Source organism: Labeo rohita, unplaced genomic scaffold (assembly GCF_022985175.1).
Source record: "Labeo rohita strain BAU-BD-2019 unplaced genomic scaffold, IGBB_LRoh.1.0 scaffold_266, whole genome shotgun sequence".
Lineage (NCBI taxonomy): Eukaryota > Metazoa > Chordata > Actinopteri > Cypriniformes > Cyprinidae > Labeo > Labeo rohita.
In genome coordinates this window covers 17539-37358 of record NW_026128946.1, presented here as the reverse complement: position 1 = coordinate 37358, position 19820 = coordinate 17539, and the positions used below count along the sequence as shown (strand labels likewise).

The 19820-nt window shown below is 35.7% G+C and overlaps 3 protein-coding genes across 4 annotated transcripts in view; all 3 read right to left on the bottom strand.

Moving 5' to 3' along the window:
* Positions 1–7011, bottom strand: part of LOC127159934 (erythroid membrane-associated protein) — a 24665-nt gene extending 17654 nt beyond the window's left edge. For both annotated transcript variants that reach the window (XM_051102624.1, XM_051102625.1), the window contains exon 1: positions 6797–7011. In XM_051102624.1, the coding sequence (XP_050958581.1) occupies positions 6797–6899 (103 nt within the window). In that variant the 5' untranslated portion in view covers positions 6900–7011. The remainder of the gene's footprint in view (positions 1–6796) is intronic.
* Positions 7012–7195: 184 nt separating this feature from the next.
* LOC127159937 (butyrophilin-like protein 3) lies at positions 7196–12804 on the bottom strand. The gene is made up of 4 exons (XM_051102629.1): positions 12786–12804; positions 12038–12097; positions 7851–8228; positions 7196–7365 (listed from the first exon to the last, which is right to left on the bottom strand). Exons 1-4 carry the CDS (start codon positions 12802–12804, stop codon positions 7196–7198), a joined length of 627 nt encoding a protein of 208 aa, XP_050958586.1.
* LOC127159933 (uncharacterized) lies at positions 8071–15915 on the bottom strand. The gene is made up of 5 exons (XM_051102623.1): positions 15760–15915; positions 14786–14980; positions 14630–14709; positions 12038–14111; positions 8071–8204 (listed from the first exon to the last, which is right to left on the bottom strand). The coding sequence occupies exons 1-4, from the start codon at positions 15859–15861 to the stop codon at positions 13148–13150; spliced, it is 1341 nt and encodes a 446-aa protein (XP_050958580.1). The 5' UTR covers positions 15862–15915; the 3' UTR covers positions 8071–8204; positions 12038–13147.
* Between the last annotated feature and the right edge of the window lie 3905 nt (positions 15916–19820).

Here is a 19820-nt window from a genome sequence, read left to right as displayed (position 1 = left end):
AGTGGCTTATTGGAACACTAGTGTGCAAACTTTTTTCCTCATGCCAAGCTAACATGGTTGTCAGTCAGCATTAAAAGGTATAATTGCTGCTTTTTGCAGTGCAAATGTTTGTGATTAAAAATAATAATAATAATAATAACAATACATTTTGTCAGTTATTTTACGTACAGATCACTGCATTTCTTATAGATTTCTTCTCATGTGAAATCGGATATACAGATGAATTACCACAGTAAGTTTACATTTGTTTGAATGCATTATTAAATCACGCTTTCACTTGAAAATATTCAGTATCTTGAAAGAACAAATTAATTCATTGAAAACTATAATTTTCTGTTCATGTCCATCCTAGTTTTCACATTCTTTCTGATTTGAGTGATCCATCTCTATCAAGTTAGCTAAATAGGCTATGTTTAACACGTAAATTCTTGCTAAATATGCAGTTATATTATGGGTCGTTGTCATGAATTGTACTTGTGATGGAGCGATGCTGGAGTGCTCTTGGAGCGAGTAAAAACCACAACGCTGCGACTTTTAAAATATCCGCTCCTCACTCCGTTAAAAATCACACCGCTCCACTCCGTGGTCCGCTCCCACTCCACTCCGCTCACATACTCTGATACAGGTCCATCTCAATAAATTAGAATGTCATAGAAAAAAGTTGATTTATTTCAGTAATTCAACTCAAATTGTGAAACTCCACAACCAACTTTTGGTGCTTTTGGCAGTGTGTACAGGTGCCAAATCCAGCTGGAAAATGAATTCAGCATCTTTAAAAAGATGGTCAGCAGAAGTAAGCATGAAATGCTCTAAAATTCCTTGGTAAACGGGTGCAGTGACTTTGGTTTTCAAAAAACACAGTGGACCAACACCGGCAGATGACATTGCACCCCAAATCATCACAGACTGTAGAAACTTAACACTGGACTGGACAGGCAACTTGGACTATGAGCTTCTCCACTCTTCCTCCAGACTCTAGGACCTTGGTTTCCAAATGAAATACAAAACTTGCTCTCATCTGAAAAGAGGACTTTGGACCACTGGGTAACAGTCCATTTCTTCTTCTCCTTAGCCCAGGTAAGATGCCTCTGACGTTGTCTGTGGTTCAGGAGTGGCTTATCAAGAGGAATACAACAACTGTAGCCAAATTCCTTGACACGTCTGTGTGTGGTGGCTATTGATGCCTTGACCCCAGCCTCAGTCCATTCCTTGTGAAGTTCACCCAAATTCTTGAATCAATTTTGCTTGACAAGCCTCTCATGGCTGCGGTTCTCTCGGTTGGTTGTGCATCTTTTTCTTCCACACCTTTTCCTTCCACTCAACTTTCTGTTAACATGCCTGGATACAGCACTCTGTGAACAGCTTCTTTGGCAATGAATGTTTGTGGCTTATCCTCTATGTAAAGGGTGTCAGTGATTGTCTTCTGGACAGCTGTCAGATCAGCAGTCTTCCCCATGATTGTGTAGCCTAGTGAACCAAACTGAGAGACCATTTTGAAGACTCAGGAAACCTTTTCAGGTGTTTTGAGTTGATTAGCTGATTGGCATGTCACCATACACTCTCAGAAAAAAAAGGTACAAAACTGTACCTTTTAAGGTACAAGTGGCCGTCGCTGGGGTGGTACCCTGAAGGGTACAATTTTGTACCTCTAGTCAGAGGTACAAAATTGTACCTTATAGCTTTGTACCATTTAAGGGGCAATTTTGTAGCCCAAGGAACATTTGTACACACTTCCAATGAAGGCAAAAAGTGTACCTTATTAAAAGCATCCTCAGGATACTGTCCGAACCATTTTGATTATTTCTGTGTCTGTGTGCATGCATAAATAAATAGATATATACCTTGGCTAACAAATACACAATTTTATTAGGAAAAGTTATTTTAAAAATATTTAATTAAATACATCTCACAACAGCAGGTGTGTCGAGAAAAAAAAATAGCTCTTCAATAAAAAAAACCTACTGTTTAATATTGATATACACCTTATTACACAGGCTACATTAAATACTGCACGTTTACAGCAGTTTGTCTTCAGCAAAAATATCTAGTGCTAATAAATAACTTGTCATTAACATTACTTGTCATCAACATCTAATGCCTGGTAATCAACCTCTTCACCTGGCGAGAGGACAGTCCATTCATTCTCACATTTCACACAGTATGAATAATAATAACGACATCAGAGCGTTCTTCAAATGAGATGGATATGTCAAATTGAAGACGAAATAAGCACAAAATACTGCAAGAGCCCCTTCATCCACACCGCTCGATCCCATTAACTCTGATGACTGCAGTGACTCTTCTTGTAATCACAGTTTTCCAGTCAGTGGTCTCCTGTACTTGAACAGTTGGATATGGTGAAGATGGTTCACTCTAAATGACAAAGCACAAAACAGATTCTGTATCAGTCAAATGTTCTGAGCAGCTGACTAAACTGATGGAGAGAAAACTGACATGCATAAAGACTAAGATAAATATTATTTACCCATTTTTATATGGCCACAATAAATATAGTTTAAGAACTGCACATAAATACAAAACAGAGTACTATATACGCACCTCTCCAAGCTCAATGAAATGTTCAAGTTTCTCTCTGAACAAGGCTGGCAACATAAAAAGTGCTGCTTTAAAATCAATTCCTGGAACATAAGATGTGACACACAAACAAATATGTAAATATCTATCCAAAGGTAAGAATTTGATAGGCTTAATAAAGTGCTAAATAAGGTTTAGGAATGAATTACCATGATGGTCTTCAATGAGAGATTCTTCTTTGTGCGGCTTTGCTAAAGGGCATCCTCATTCAAGATTGTCTTTTAAAAAGGGATACCTCAGAGTCAGGGCCTTAGCCACTTGAACATACTCTTCATTAGTCGGATACCTAAACAAATATTTTAAACACATCAGTGTAGCATTAAATGTTGTATAAAACTGAATATAAGCGATTAAAACCTTGGTATAGGTAATGAGAAATACTTACATTTTGTACTGAGCCATGCTTTCATGCAATGTTCTAATAATTTTGTTTTGGTCTGAAGTTAGTCGGCATTCTTTTCGGTCCAACTTGGCCTGAATGTCAAATGGAAACTTCAGAACTTCAAAAACTGCAAGAAAAGCTGTTGACAGGCTGATATTACTATGGCAAAAACAGAAAGCAATAATCAGACACTGCAATTATGCAGGTATACATAAAATAGCACAAATACTGTAGAGCATTTTCAGTTCTGAAAAGACAAATTATTATGTTAACAAACAATAACAGTAACTTCAGAAATTTACCAAACAAGTTTTATTTAAAATATGTGCTCTACCCTTTACTTGAACATCTTAGTTGTCAATTCATATACTGTGGTAACCTAATAAATAATTATACAGTAAACATAAATAATAGTGATGCACCAAAAATTCTGGGCAGACTGGCTGAGACTGTGCACTCTGTTTTTTTCTCCATGTCAAAGCTTCTGTTATCTGCTCAAGTAGTATTTTTTCTTGATATGTTTGATATATCATTTAATTACCCATCAAAACTGAAGCATGTACTAAACCAATTTTAAAGCTTTTTCTATTAAATGGATAAGAAATCAAATACACTGTTGGATAATAACCAGTAATTTATATTCTATATCATTTTCCCCTGTTTTCCTGTATTTTTAATCACAGAATAAGGGAAAAATATATGTTTTCATTTTTAAACTGTAATAAATTTGACATTAAGTAGCATTTCAGCATTCATATACTTTATTAAAAAAACATGTGGTTGCAAATGTGTATTTATTGTCAAGTAGCCTATTTGTTTTATCAGTAAAAATTGTTTTTGTTTTTTATTACGTTCAGCTAAGTTACAGCTATAGCTAGATGCCTTTGTCAGTATTAGGGATTTCCTGGCAGGTCACAAGTTATTACTTCTGGGTCCGTTTTGTACTTTCTGCTCGAGAGCGCTGCATGAGAGTGTTCAGCGCTCAATCCATATACACATTCCCTCATTTTGGATACGAATAAAAAGTCTATACATGACCTGACGATTTTGTCTCTTTGCATTTAAACCTAGACTTATTCACACTGGCCCATGTAAATCTCTCCGTGAAAACACCTAACGTTACCGCAAAAAACGTGAGGTTAAAAGTAAGGGAGACTACTCCCCCGCGTACAAACATCTACTCTCATGTTAGTAACAAATAAATATTAGCGTGGCTGCAGTCCTTTTACTTAACTAATCACTTGCTTTGCCGTCTCACCACAAATAGCTATGTATAAGGAGTGCGTTGGGCAACTCCGGTGCGGCCTATTACAAAATATGGTCATTCTCGCAAAGGCGGGAAAAATTGCCTCAGAATGTAAAATGTTAATCACTAATTGCTGTACAAGTGTTGATATTGCAAATATATTACGTGGTGGTCAAAGTTATTATTATTTAAGCAACAAGGTATGAGAGGCAGTTAAAGAGATAAACGGATAAAGGGCGTTAACGTTACACCGGGAAAATCATCAAGAAAATAATCGAAACTTAAAGTAATAATAATAATAATAATAATAATAATAATAATGTAACAGCATACTCACCTTTAATATTTTCCTCTCCTCTTCAGTGACTTCGATACCAAATTGTATTAACTCCTTTATTAAGTGAGCTGTAGACATTCTAGCCAGCTCCATCCTGTAGACCAACGTACACCGGCCAGTCTGACGCAAGCACTTTTGACGGACTTAGTAGGGGAAACACCAAAATCAACCGAACATGGCGACACACGTGTAAAAATAAGCTTATAAAACATTATTCGGCATTTACCTGAGAAATATTAACTCCAAAACATAATTCGCGTTGAAAACCGTTCGACGTTCTGTCGGAGCACGCCAAAATACTCGATACCCACAAATGAATTACTCGAGCCAAGCGAGGCGAGGGAAATTTTCTTAAAGGGACAACGACAATTACGTTTGTGTAAGCAAGTTTTGAATAGAATTACTTGAGTGTAATTAAACTTAGCCATTCCGCATCGTCCTTCTTCCAAATTTCATTCAGCGTCTTAAAAAACAACACAAAGGTCAACATTTCGAAGTTTTAAATTAATAAAAAATAAATGTAATAAAAAATTTTCTGACTATAATATTACAACAAAAAAACATCAAGTCATTCAAAATATTTTATTTAATAATTTTATTAGCATTATGTTTGTTATTTATATCTGTCTCATTTTACAGGTAGGAGACAAGCAGTTGTAGGCTTTCGTACACGGTTTGAAAATATATTTTTAACATTTAAAGTAATTTAATAAAGTGTCTTGATGTTATCATGAGTTGACACACATTAAATCAATAAATAAAGAATAAAAACACATAGTTAGACCTACTCTAATTGGGGATAAACTTAAAATAAATATATAAATAAAAATAAAATAAATCCAAGGTACAAAAATGTACCTTTCACATCTGAATCTGAAAAGTTGTACCTTTATAACTCATTTTGGGAACATAATTGTACCCTAAAGACCTATTGTGGACCTTTTAAGGTACAATTATATTTTTTGTTCCCCTAGGAACAAAACTGTACCCCTGCGGTACCTTTTTTCTGACAGTGTAAGAGAGCACTCATAAAGAAAAGGAAAGGAAATGAACGGAAAGGAATGGAAAGAAGGTGACTTGTGGCCAAGTATGCTGACCCATACTCAGAATTTGTGCTCTGCATTTAACCCATCCAAGTGCACACACACATTAGTGAGTGAAGAAGATTTTCATTGACCTTTATTCAATATAATATATATAATTATGCCTATTCATAAGAGAAAACTATTCTGCTATTATCTACTAGTTATCATCTGACTGTGTGCAGTGACTGTGTGCTGAGGAAGCAGTAAGTAACCTATTTAAAGCTTGAAAAACACAGAGACATGGAAAGAACCTGATCAGGAGCTAGAAATACATGACAGCTATTGATCAACCTTCAGGAACTTATATATGGTAAAAAGCTTTGTACCAAAATACAGCAATGCATATATGGTATGCTGTGCACAGCTATAGGAGTATATATATGAGTGTGAAAAACATGTTCTGCAGTTACCTTTGAAAACGTAACTCGACTTTGTTGCCTGCTCAATAAAGTCTTAATGGCTTCAAAACCTCTTCAGAGCAATTTATTTTGAACAAGGAAAATTCTACAACATGAGCAGTGAACACACACACACCGTGAACACACACCCGGATCAGTGGGCAGCCAATGCTGCAGCGCCAAGGGAGCAGTTGGAGGTTCGGTGTCTAGCTCAAGGGTTTCACCTCAGCCGTGGTACTGAGGTTGGAGAAAGTTTATAAATCACTCAGTGGCCTAGGACCTCAAAACATCGCAGTTGTGCTTACAGAATTCAAACTAATCAGATCACTCAGATCATTAGGATCAAGTCAGTCAGAAATACCAAGTGTTCACTCAAAACAAGGGCAGTCTGCTTTTAGCCATTGCTACCTTCAGCTGGAATCAGCTTCCAGAAGAGATCAGATGTGCTAAAACATTGGCCATATTTAAATCCAGACTCAAAATTCATCTGTTTAGCTGTGCATTTACTGAATGAACACTGTGCTACATCCAAATGATTGCACTGTATTTTATCATTTTTTTTATTATTCTCAGATGCTTTAATTCATTTTAAATAATTTTTTGTGAGTATTTGTATGATTATTTTAATCCTTTTTTATGTAAATCACTTTGAATTACCATTGTGTATGAAATGTGCTATAAATAAACTTGTCTTGCCTTGAAAATTAACCCCATACTGCCTTATTTACAAAAAAAAAGTAAATAAGATTTTACCTTTGTTTTTATGATAAAACACAGCTATCAGTATTCCAGCAATGACACTGAGCACAACAAAAACTGAAATTACAATGACTGGTGTCCTCCAAGAATTAAACATATTACCAGCAAAACAGAAGAGTAATTCAGCACATTGTGTAAATCAAACATATTTTAATGAAAGGACAAAAACATACATAGACAGTAAATTGTTTTAGCTTTACATAACTTAATAGACTAAGCTGATAATCATTAAATCTTTTTACTGCATCAAAAATACCATGAGATGATGACAAACACAGGAACAAAAGTGTCAGTATTTACTTGTTGTGATCATCAGTGTCTCCCGCATGTGATGCTTCAGTTTGACTCTGCAGTGAATCTTGCTGTCTCTCTCATATACAGTGATGGTGTGTTTCACACTGAATCTGTCTGTGTTTCTGTAGTTTCTGAACTCAAACTGACTCCTTCACTGTTCAGCCACTCAAGATCAGGTTCAGGATACCAACCTTCAGATTCACACAGTAGATGAAGTCCTCCTGAATGATCAAACCCATCTACAGTGATCACTGGAGGACGTCCTACAGCTGCAGATCAACAAGAAGAACATGGAGTTGTTGTTCTGGTTTTTTGAAGTTAGTTAGAGCATGTTAAGGCTGGAATAAACTACACAACTTTTGCCCTGATTTACAGTCTGAATAAACTGATGCTAGTTGCTGACATTCAGAGCCAGTCTGCAGATTAGAGTTGATGGATGTAACAGAAAATTGTGTAGTGTGTGTTGGTGACAGACTCTTTTAGCTTCAGAATCTGATTCGATCCAGTCAGATCCAGTGTTTGATTTCTTCAGGAGATTTTAGAACACATATCACACGTCTCCAACAAGGAGCACGTTTCTGTGTGAGTTTGTTGTGATCTTCAGTCATTTAGTGTATGTTGTCCAGCTTTCCTTTGTGACTATTTACAAAGTCAGTAAGTGTGTGATGCCTAGTGTTTTAAAATCTGTTCATATTTTAAAAGTTGTTATTTTAAAACTGTACTCCAGCCTTTAGTTTTTTAATAGTTTTCTCACCTTCAACATTGAAATCAACAGTGGCATCATCAGACCAGGATTTGGACTGAATAAAACACTTATAAAGTCCTTCATCAGAGACTCGGACTGATGAGAGTTTGAGTGATGTGTTTCCTCTCTGTAGTTCTTGATGATTCAGTTTTGTTCTCCCTCTGTAGGACTCAATCTGATTTGTGTTTCTGTCTTCATGATCCTCATAGAGATGAACTAGTTTTGAGTCTTTCGGATCAAGTCTAAACCACTCCACTCTCATGTCCACAACACTGATGTTGGGTTTGACTGAACAGGGCAGAATCACATCTTCACCAGCTACAGCAAGAACAGCATCTGCAGGACCCACTGCTTCATACTGCTCTGTAAAAGAGAAAGAGAGCAGGTCTAATTAAAAGTGAACCTACTTTAAGTTGAACTGTCACCCTTTAAATGGAAAGACTTCAGGCCTACAGCGTTCTCATGTAAAGCAGCAGCTGTTCTTCTCCACACATCAGCTCTGCATCTGATCATTTGAGAGGCTTCATCCACCACATTATGATGATCTATTTACAACTTTGCTTCAAAGCACTGACTATTTTAAATATTATTATATGGCTCTTTGTAAACTTAATTCTAACTGGTCAGTATTTCTGAATAATAACAGTTGTTATTTGCAACACTGACCACTTCTCCAGGAAACCTACAATTTCACGATTGTGCTCCTGTTCTGTCTCAATTTCTACAAGTTAATAAAATAATTTCAGCTCAGATAAATGTCCATTATATTTTGTAGCCATGTATTGATCACTTACAGTGAGCTGGTTAGTATCACAAAACTATAAACTAAACTACAATTATAAGTAAACTCTCCACCTTATTTTTGCCATAAGATTGGATGCTGCCATTTGTAAATTTTATGGGTCTGACTTTCGGTCTCATTATGTAATGAGATTCCAAAAATGAAGTTCTTGTAATTATATTAAATTTTTAAATACTTGTAATCAGACTACAGTTACTTTTTATGGATTACATGATTACATATTATTTACACAATAGCAATAAATTATCTATAATTTGTTTCTTCCTCTTTTTCACCTTTTGAATTTTTCTTTCTTAAATAGTCTACCACTTATATACACTCAGTCGTCCAGTTTTGTGGACATTCACACAAAGATCAGTCATTATTCAGGTGACGACACAGCATTTGATCACTGATTTACATAAAATCATTTCAGGTTTAAGGTCTTTTAACATTGCATCAAATACTGATGAACACATTCATTTTTATTTGAATTATCAATTAAATTCAATTCAATTCAATTCAAATTTATTTGTATAGCGCATCACTGTGTCTAAACCAACAACATGCCTATTAGATCCCGTACCCACTAAATTACTGAAAGAATTGTTACCTGTGGCAGAAGAACCGCTTCTCAATATTATCAACTCATCGTTATCTTTAGGTCACGTCCCTAAACCATTCAAGCTGGCGGTTATTAAGCCTCTTATTAAGAAACCACAACTAGACCCTAGTGAACTAGCAAATTATAGACCCATTTCTAATCTTCCATTTATGTCTAAAATTTTAGAGAAAGTTATATCTGCTCAACTGTGCTCATTCTTGCAAAAAAATGATATCTATGAAGAATTTCAGTCAGGTTTCAGGCCCCATCACAGCACAGAAACTGCACTTGTTAAAATCACTAATGACTTGCTTCTTGCGTCAGACCAAGGCTGCATCTCATTGCTAGTTTTACTTGATCTTAGTGCTGCGTTCGACACTATAGATCATGACATACTAATAGATCGACTACAAAATTATGCAGGTATCCAAGGGCAGGCTTTAAAATGGTTTAGATCCTACCTGTCTGATCGCTACCACTTTGTTTATTTAAATGGGGAGTGATCTCAGTTATCACCAGTGAAGTATGGAGTGCCACAACGATCTGTTCTAGGTCCTCTACTATTTTCAATATACATGCTGCCCCTTGGTAATATTATTAGAAAACACGCGATTAGTTTCCATTGTTATGCTGATGATACTCAAATATATATCTCAACAAGACCAGATGAAACTTCTGAATTATCGAAGTTAACAGAGTGTGTTAAAAATGTAAAAGATTGGATGACCAACAATTTTCTGCTATTAAATTCAGATAAGACAGAGATATTACTTATTGGACCTAAAAACAATACACAGAATCTTTTGACTTACAATTTACAACTAGACAGATGTACTGTTACTTCCACTACAGTCAAAAGCCTGGGTGTTATATTAGACAGCAACTTGTCTTTTGAAAATCATATTTCTCATGTTACAAAAACAGCATTCTTCCATCTTAGAAACATTGCCAAGCTGCGAAACATGTTACCTGTTTCTGACGCAGAAAAGCTAGTTCACGCATTCATGACCTCTAGACTGGACTATTGTAATGCACTACTAGGTGGTTGTCCTGCATCTTCAATAAACAAGCTACAGGTAGTCCAAAATGCAGCTGCTAGAGTCCTTACCAGGTCAAGAAAATATGATCATATTACCCCAATTTTAAAGTCTCTGCACTGGCTACCTATTAGGTTCAGCATCAGCTACAAAATAGCACTTCTTACCTATAAGGCACTTAACAGTTTAGCTCCTGCGTACCTAACTAGTCTTCTACCACGCTACAATCCATCACGCTCCCTAAGGTCGCAAAACTCTGGACTGTTGGTAGTACCTAGGATAGCAAAGTCCACTAAAGGAGGTAGAGTTTTTTCACATTTGGCTCCCAAACTCTGGAACAGCCTTCCTGATAACGTTCGGGGTTCAGACACACTCTCTCTGTTTAAATCTAGATTAAAGACTCATCTTTTTAGCCAAGCATTCAAATAATGCATCTCATAAACTTTTCCTGCAGTTATATCTGATCAAATGTTCATTATTAATCTTTTAGCTCTGGTTTAACAAACCTTCCTTTTCTTAGTTTGAACAGCAGCTATGCTAATTATGTTCCTGTTTGTTCTCTGTTTTTGCCATGGGATCAACATCCCATGGTAACGAGGAATTCACAAGCTCCAGTCTGGATCCAGAACACTTAAGAAGAGATGATGCCAACCCCACAGAGGACTTCAGATGATGCCAACCCTGAAAACATACAGCACTACCAAATTCTGCTACTAATTTATAGTGTTCTTTGTCTGTTTGATTACGTCATTAATTGATCTTTACCACACATCTCTGCCATATGTACATCAAGCTACTACTACATATATTGTAAAAATGTCAATTTGGTGTAAAGCTGCTTTGCAACGATATGTATCTTGAATTATCAGTAGGTTATTTAACCATGTATTATGCCTATTAAAGCTTTTGTCTTTCAAACCCATTAGAATGGACAAATTCACAAACATTTATTTGTAATCTGATCATCTTTCATCTAATATATTTACTTGAAGTACACCTGAGATTTTAGAATATTTGAATAATTAAGTATCACATGTTCATTGGTTCTCTGGCATGGTCACCTGCAATAATTAAATAAGTTAAATAACACAAATATCCTTTATGCATTTAATCTCATTTTATTAACCAATGTCTTTGCTCCTGACCTTCGATGATCCAGTTTTACCATACTAATAACAAAAATGACTTAAGATAAACTAACATCTGTTTATTTTTTTTTATTTTTTTTATTGCTGAAATGTGTTGAACTTTCTTCTCCTGCATGAATGAACTTTTTCTTCAGCCCGAAGCTTATTCATTTCAATTTTTAGTATGAAAGGGCTTTTACATTTGCTAAAAATAGAACTTTTTATATTAAAAACTAACAAACCCAGATTTAAAAAGCAAAAGTAACAATGTAACTTTCTATAAAAAGTAACTGAATAATGCAATGTTACTTTTTTAGGGAGTAACAAAATTTTGCAATGCATTACGTTTAAAGGTAACTTTCCCCAGCACTGTTTGTAAATAATCTACCCAGCTCTGTGTACAAAACAGCTTGTTTTGCTGCTTGATGTTGCAAATTGGTGTTATCTCAGTTATTAACACACTGGTTTGTAGTGCAAACAGCTTTACCATTTACTGCACAATGTTGTTCTTCTCGTCAGTTCCCTATAGCAAAAGTCTTGCCCATAGGTTTACTTTTGCACTGAAAAATAAGGTGGACAGTTAGCTCATCTGGACAATGAATCAATTTTAACACACTTCATCTCTTTACATGTGTGTGTAAAATTACCTGATCTCGAATCTGTAATTCCACTAATAATCAGCAGAGTCACACAAATGAACTTCATTGCTGGAGGACACAGATGATAAAAAGAAAAATATGACGACAAAATATTACAATAAACAGACAAATGCTGAGTTAACATGCGTTTTGCCTCCAAATACTTGCACATTTACACTTATGGGCAAAATACAACATTTTTACATTTTACATACACATTTACAATCAACACGTTAAATTAGTCCAGACAAAGCAAGACACAAATGTACTTCGTGTATCCACATGTAGCTTTATTTGACCTTATTATTTTTAAAAATGCATTTATATGGTTTAGTATCACTTAATAAATCGCTCCAAAAAGCGTTAAACGCATCTGTTCTCAAGTCAGACTCATGATAGACACACGTTCAAGTAAATATGTTTTTTGACTTACCTTCAACTGAACATTGCTGTGTTTACAAGAATTTCTAAATAAATTATTGATTTGATTATATGGTTATTAACTAAATGTTGATATGACAATTAGTAATCGAACTGAGATTATTCCTGTCTTAGTTTTACTTTCACCGGTAACGAAACGATCTACCTGATGACACACACTCCATTATTTCTGAATATAATAAACAGAACCTACATTTATTTATAACAAATTTTGCCATTATTTTAATGTAATTAATCAAACTAAATATTGTATGACTCTACCATACGTTATATCTTCTAAGGTGACAGTATCAGCAACCATATACTTTTCTATCACCTCCTGTAGTGTTCTCCATAACCACCTAGAGCAGGGGCGCTCAACCCTGGTCCTGGAGATCGACTTTCCTGCAGAATTCAGCTCCAACCCTGTTCAAACACACCTGAACCATCTAATTAGATCTGAAGGAGCACTTGATAATTACAGACAGGTGTGTTTAATTAGGGCTGGAACTAAACTCTGCAGGAAGGTCGATCTCCAGGAACAGGGTTGGACACCCCTGACCTAGAGAAATTACTTGCAAAACATTTCACACAGGCATGTACCGAACTGCACGCAGACGTCATCAGTGAGCGTCCGCAGGGTCCTTTCAGTCACTGTACACCTGTCACACTGTAGTTTCCAGTCTTCAGTAGGTCAAACTACAGCAGCAGCAGAAACAGAAAAATAAAAAAAGAAATAATCAGTTTTTCTTTCATTGTTTTGGTGATTTCATTGTCTCTGTGAATCCTCTGAATAAACATGTCCTCCTGTGTGTAGACAACAAAGTCACACCAGTCTAAACCAGAAATCAACATCTGGCCCTGGATTTGCCAAAAGTAAGGATGAGACTTCCTTAGTGTATGTGTGCCCTCACTGATCTTAATATACGGACAGTCAACATAGCTTGCTACATTGGGGCATTTAATTTCAACAAGTCCAAAAGCCGACTGCCCCTTTGGATCATACACGATGCCGTCTGGTGATGACCCCATCCACGGTGCCTCGGGGTGAATAAGGAAGCCACAGGGGTAGTGATTAACGTCTCTTGCCCTGCAGTACTCCTCTACTGCTACAGGTTCCATGTCAAGCCCCCTCCTCATGTCTGCAGTTTGATGGCTAGGTCTCAGAAGTCTTTTTGCAAGATTTTCAGCAGAGCTCTGTAACCTGGTGTGACAGATCTCTCTGAATTTGGACGAGGTGATGCGAGGCCGCCTTAGTTGGTGCCACTCAATGCAGGAACTCTGCTCTTTTGTACTGTTTGCAATTTTGTGTGGTGTCTCTAATGTTGTTGCCAGGGACATCATGTGGTGCTGCTGATGTTCAGTGTAGACAAAAGAGCAGGCAGAGGGTCCCAGCCTGTAACCATGAAGTGGCAGCTGCGGGGGAGAAGGGGCATCTGTGTGTGGACAGGTTTTTGGCACTCTCTTTGCTGGTATGTGGTAAGATAGCACGCTTCCTTCTTGGACTTTTCCAAATACAGAGTCAACCAGAGGAGCACTAATGTCCATACTCATAGTGGTTATCAGGGGAGCCGCTTCACTTGCAAGATCACTGTAGACCTCATCCACCCGGAGTATGGATAGTTCAGGCAGAGGTGAACTTACACCCTTATACAAGTTGCTCCTATGGAAAAAAAAAAAAATTAAATAAATACATGAAAAATAAAAAGAAGCCATTATCCGTCTTGGTAAGAGTTCATGTTAACATGTCAAGTTACATTACAAATAAAGTGAAAGTTCAGGAGACATCATCCATGCATAAGATCTTAAAGTGGAAGCAACCCCATTTCAACTCTTTCATTAATATTAATAAAACATTCACTACTCTTCACTGAATATCTTTTATAGATTTAAGGACATACACAAACAAAAAAAGTAAATAAAATTATTGCTTTTACTAAGTTAAAAGATAATGCATAAAAATTGCAGACTCAAAGACTGCTCTGATATTTACGCAGGTCAGGTTTTGTTCCTCCAATATTTTGAACTTTTGTTAAAAGATCTCTCTTCTCCCTATCATTACTCGATCTTCACTGGTGATTGGCAGCAAGTGTTTTTTGGGACTTTGTCCGACTCTGGGGTCAAAAGCACTTTTCAAAAACTGCTTAGTACACCTTTAATGATAACAACAACAATACTAACCTGATCCCTTCTACCAGTTTCCGTTCCTTGGGTCTGGCTGAAAGAATTACCATTTCATTAACTGGACCAGGTTTAACACCCTGCATTTAAAAAAGGTTGTCAATAAACAAGTATCCATAAATAGAATCAAAGTACTCTGTAAGAAACATTAGTTACCATGGTTCTTGGCTTATGCCACTTCTGTTCAGTCTCTGTGCAGCTGTGTGTTGGAGGAACAGAGGTGATTCTAAGCTGGCGATAATGTGCAGTCTGGTACAACAGTGCTGCCACATGGTTACATAAAGCTGTACCTGCCACACAGGTACACTGGCAGCTTTCTAGCTGCACAGGATGGTCATCCTTAAGCACAATCTGTAGAAAACATACACAAATCTGTTAACAGAATGAATGTGCGGTTTTTAAAAATAAAAATGTCTGAGTATAGTGAGAATGTTTAAATGAACATGGCATGGCAAAAAATAACTATTAAACAATTTGTGGAAACTAAAACTGTAGCAATTTTTTTAAATATAGATAATTTATCATTATCTTTATCTCACTTTACTCATTTCTATAACAGGGGCACAAAACGTGTAAAAGAAATGACAAAACAGAACATAACAGGGGACACAGAACGTGTGTAAAACAAAAAAAACAAAAAAAACAAACAAAAAATCCCACAGAACTCAGTTTCTGTGAATCCCAGTGCTTAACTTAAATATCTCAATATTGATATATATATATTTATATATATATATATATATATTTTTTTTTTTTTTTTTTTTTTTTTACAGTATATGGAACGAAATATGTAACAAAAGAGCCTTCGACAAGTTCACATGCGATGATTCACAGAAACTCGCTCTGACGAACGGAATCTTTCTCATGAACAAGCCTGCGCTGAACCTGCAGGACTAACTCTCCCTTACGCTCAAGCTGTGAGGCTTTTGGCTTTTCCTCATTGATCGGTAACACTCAGCCCTAATGGCTACCTCTCCTGTGCTTGGATCCTTGTTAGAAACTGACATTGACAATGACGTTAGAATGCACATATAGTATAATGAACTTAACTGTTACACTGCTGCGCTAGTGTTAGGTGACTTAGCATTAATAATAAAAGCATGTAAAGGCACAACACATTGAAGTCTTACCTTTATAATTGTGAATGTAGCTTGAAATGTATAGCTTGAATCCCTTCTCCTTCTTGGCTTTCGACGAATGGGACAGCGTTTGGATAATTCGAGTAACGTCATTTACCGTAATCATCGGTAAATCTTGGAGCGACCGTGTGAAAAACGCCATAGTTGTTATTGACGCTACGTGCGCCGGATATGACACAGCTGGCTGACTGTGAATGCGGAAGAGAGGTGTGCATATAGCCTATAGGTCAAACTACAGCAGCAGCAGAGACATTCATTAAGTTTACTCAGATACTCTCTGAATGTCTCTCAGAGGACTCATGTCAGGCTGTTATCATCCAGCAGAGGGGTCGGGAAAACAATAGTCCCTGCGACATTCACTGGAGGTACATGATTTATTCGTTTAGTAGCCTATGGATGAACCGTTAAATTAATATGATCAGTGAATCAGAACACAGCAGCGTCATGAAATATTATAACAGGGGGAAGATGATTTTGATCAAACAAACACAGGCTTTTAGTTCAAATGTATATTTGTCTCATTGACAAAATAAACAAGACATTTTCAGTAGTGTAATCAGATAACCGCGGTCAAGTGAGCCGCCATCTGGGTACCGCTGCACGTCTATTAGTGGAATTACGGTACGGGGACACGAAGCGGCCAAAAAGCTGACGAACATCTATATTTCAGCGGTTAAAAATTAAATGTGCCCGAAAGCAGGGAAAAAGTATTTACAAAACGTATTTATATTGTACATTATAGAAGATACACTTATATTACAAAATACATTATACTGTGAAGTTTTCTGAAAAAATAAAGTTTGTTAAAATACATTCTAACACTTAATGTTTGCTCCTTTTTTCTACATGCATTATTAAAATTTCTTCAGAGTTACCATGAACATTTCAATAAATTCTTTTTCTGAACAATCATGTCTCTATCTGTGTTCACGATGTTTTAGTGTAGAATTTGCACAGAAAAAGAATGGCAGTCTGTCACAATGCATTATATAACATATATATCGTTGCTTCTTGTCATTTCTGATGTGTCCTTTCATAATAATAATAACGATAAAAGGCAAAAAGTTTTTTATCATTTATCACAAAAAAGTCTTCAGAGTTAACAGGAAATTTTCTATTCATACAAAGTCTGTGACACTGCACAGACCATTCTTTCACATTTATACATGTGTTATTTAAATTCCTTCAAATCTCACAGCAAGATTTCTATTCATACTTCTTCAGAATGCCCAAGACTCTGTCTGTATCAAGTTTCATGAGATGTCAGTGAAGATTTGTACAGAAAATGAATGGCAATTTGTCACAATGCATTATATAGCATATATATTGTTATATTCTCTTATATATCCTTCAAAGATGTTGATGCCGATAGCTTTGTGGGCAGCACTGTCTTGGGTTCGAATCCCTACTCTGGGCCTTTCCTGATCCCACCCCCATGTCACTTCTTGTCATTTCTGATGTGTCCTTTCATAATAATAATAATAATAATAATGATAAAAGGCAAAATGTATTTTATTATTTATCCAAAAAAAGTCTTTAGAGTTAACAGGAAAATTGTAGAATTTGACAGAAAATGAAAAGCAAATCTTGGTAACACATTACAATATGTGTACAAAAATATGCATTAATTCATGCTTAATTAATGCACAGATAATCACGAGTTAATGTATAATTCATGATGAACTAAAGCATTTATTAATGATTACTACATCAGCAACAATTGAACATTCTGTATGATTCATAGATTAAGTTATCATTAAATTGTTACTAGTAAAGACATGCTAAATTCATATGTTAATTACCACAGTGTTCAAAGCTATGTACTTCAACTTCCAGTTGTCTGCTTTAAATACTCATTAGTTAATGATTTGCAAATGTATCATTATATTGTGACTTTACTTGTTGAGGCACATGACTAACTAACTAACTGTAAATCCATAACCACAATGACATATTACTTAACAATTAGGTAATAGTTCTGTGCCTGAACAAGTAAAGTCATAACATAATGATACATTTGCAAATCATTAACTAATGAGTATTTAAAGCAGACAACTGGAAGTTGAAGTACATAGCTTTGAACACTGTGGTAATTAACATATGAATTTACATCATTAGTCAATAAAATAAGTGATAAAGGAAATTAATACATTATGACACATTTATGGTTACTTAATCTATGAATCATATAGAATGTTCAATTGTTGCTGATGAAGGAATCATTAATAAATGCTTTAGTTCATTATGAATTATACATTAACTCGTGATTATCTGTGCATTAATTAAGCATGAATTAATGCATATTTTTGTACACATATTGTAATGTGTTACCAAGATTTGCTTTTCATTTTCTGTCAAATTCTACAATTTTCCTGTTAACTCTAAAGACTTTTTTTTGATAAATAATAAAAAACATTTTGCCTTTTATCATCATCATTATTATTATTATGAAGGGACACATCAGAAATGACAAGAAGTGACATGGGGGTGGGATCAGGAAAGGCCCCGAGTAGGGATTCGAACCCAAGACAGAGCTGCCCACAAAGCTATCGGCATCAACATCTGTAAGAGCCAGTTATGTGTAATTCATTTGTGATGATAATTTAGTTAAAAAGGTTAAAACATGGTGAAAATTGATATTGAAATGTAATAAGAATTCATGATAATTGTATTTTCTAAAATGCATAATTTAATAATTAATACAATTTAAAGAAATTTTTTTTTTTGGTATTTTTTGGCTTCCGACAGTAATACGTCATGATGTCATTAGTTTGTACGTTTAGGTCAGATTGCAGCTATGGATGTTGGAAGCAACACAGTTTTTTGACCGAGCTATATCGAGTCTATTGTACCTTTTGTATTTTCGTTTTGCATTTTCTTCAGTAAACTCTTTTAAAAGAAGATTCGGTCTTACTTGCGTTTTTTCAAATACTGGTTGTTGGACTAGCTGCAAAAGTGGTACATAAGGATGAGCACGAAAGGTGTGCCACTACAACATCTTTGAAGGATATATAAGAAGAATATAACAATATACAGGTGCTGGTCATATAATTAGAATATCTTCAAAAAGTTGATTTATTTCACCAATTCCATTCAAGAAGTGAAACTTATATAATGTATACATTCATTCCACACAGACTGATATATTTCAAGTGTTTATTTCTTTTAATTTTGATGATTATAACTGACAACTAATGAAAACCCCAAATTCAGTATCTCAGAAAATTAGAATATTACTTAAGACCAATACAAAGAAAGGATTTTCAGAAATCTTGGCCAACTGAAAAGTATGAACATGAAAAATACGAGCATGTACAGCACTCAATACTTAGTTGGGGCTCCTTTTGCCTGAATTACTGCAGCAATGCGGCGTGGCATGGAGGTGATCAGTCTGTGGCACTGCTCAGGTGTTATGAGAGCCCAGGTTGCTCTGATAGTGGCCTTCAGCTCTTCTGCATTGTTGGGTCTGGCATATCGCATCTTCCTCTTCACAATACCCCATAGATTTTCTAAGGGGTTGAGGTCAGGCGAGAGTGCTGGCCAATTAACCCTCTGGTTGTGTTCGGGTCAAATTGAGAAAAAGATTTTCTTTTTCCTGGAAATAATAGTTAACATTATCGCATTGGACTCAAACTTACTGACTTTGTTCACACAGGATATAAGTACATCTCAGAAATTTTTTTCAGATTTTCGTAACTTTTTGTGGCTTTTATTTCACTTAGTCACACTTGTGGTGTTCCCGGTCAAAAATGGCCGGACTGTTTCTCACACTAGTGTGCTTCAATGTTTAATCAGGAAGTTTGCTTTTAAATGCTTTTATTTTGTACAAAATTGCACAAAGCCACACTCATCAAAAATGGCTAATCATTGAAAGTGAATGGGGAAGATCACAAAAAGCAGGATCTTTATTTTGAAATGATTTTATGTTCTGAAAAGGAGCACAAAGTAACACTTATGCTGTTCCTGTTAAATCTGACCATCGTGACAAACAAAAAAAGAACACATTAAGATTATTTGCATTATAACATTTCATGGAACAACAAACCAAAACT

Bases quoted from the DNA above. Each gene is read 5' to 3' on its own strand.
- LOC127159937 (XM_051102629.1), bottom strand. The intron at 8,229-12,037 runs GTAATTTTACAC...ACTTTTAATTAG, and splicing joins AATTACAGATTCGAGATCAG to ACCTGCTCTCTTTCTCTTTT. The intron at 7,366-7,850 runs GTGAGAAAACTA...GTTGATCTGCAG, and splicing joins TGTTGATTTCAATGTTGAAG to CTGTAGGACGTCCTCCAGTG.
- LOC127159933 (XM_051102623.1), bottom strand. From the start codon at position 15,861: ATGACGTTACTCGAATTATCCAAACGCTGTCCCATTCGTCGAAAGCCA. The intron at 14,710-14,785 runs GTAACTAATGTT...TTTTAAATGCAG, and splicing joins GGCATAAGCCAAGAACCATG to GGTGTTAAACCTGGTCCAGT. The intron at 14,112-14,629 runs GTTAGTATTGTT...TTTTTTCCATAG, and splicing joins AAACTGGTAGAAGGGATCAG to GAGCAACTTGTATAAGGGTG.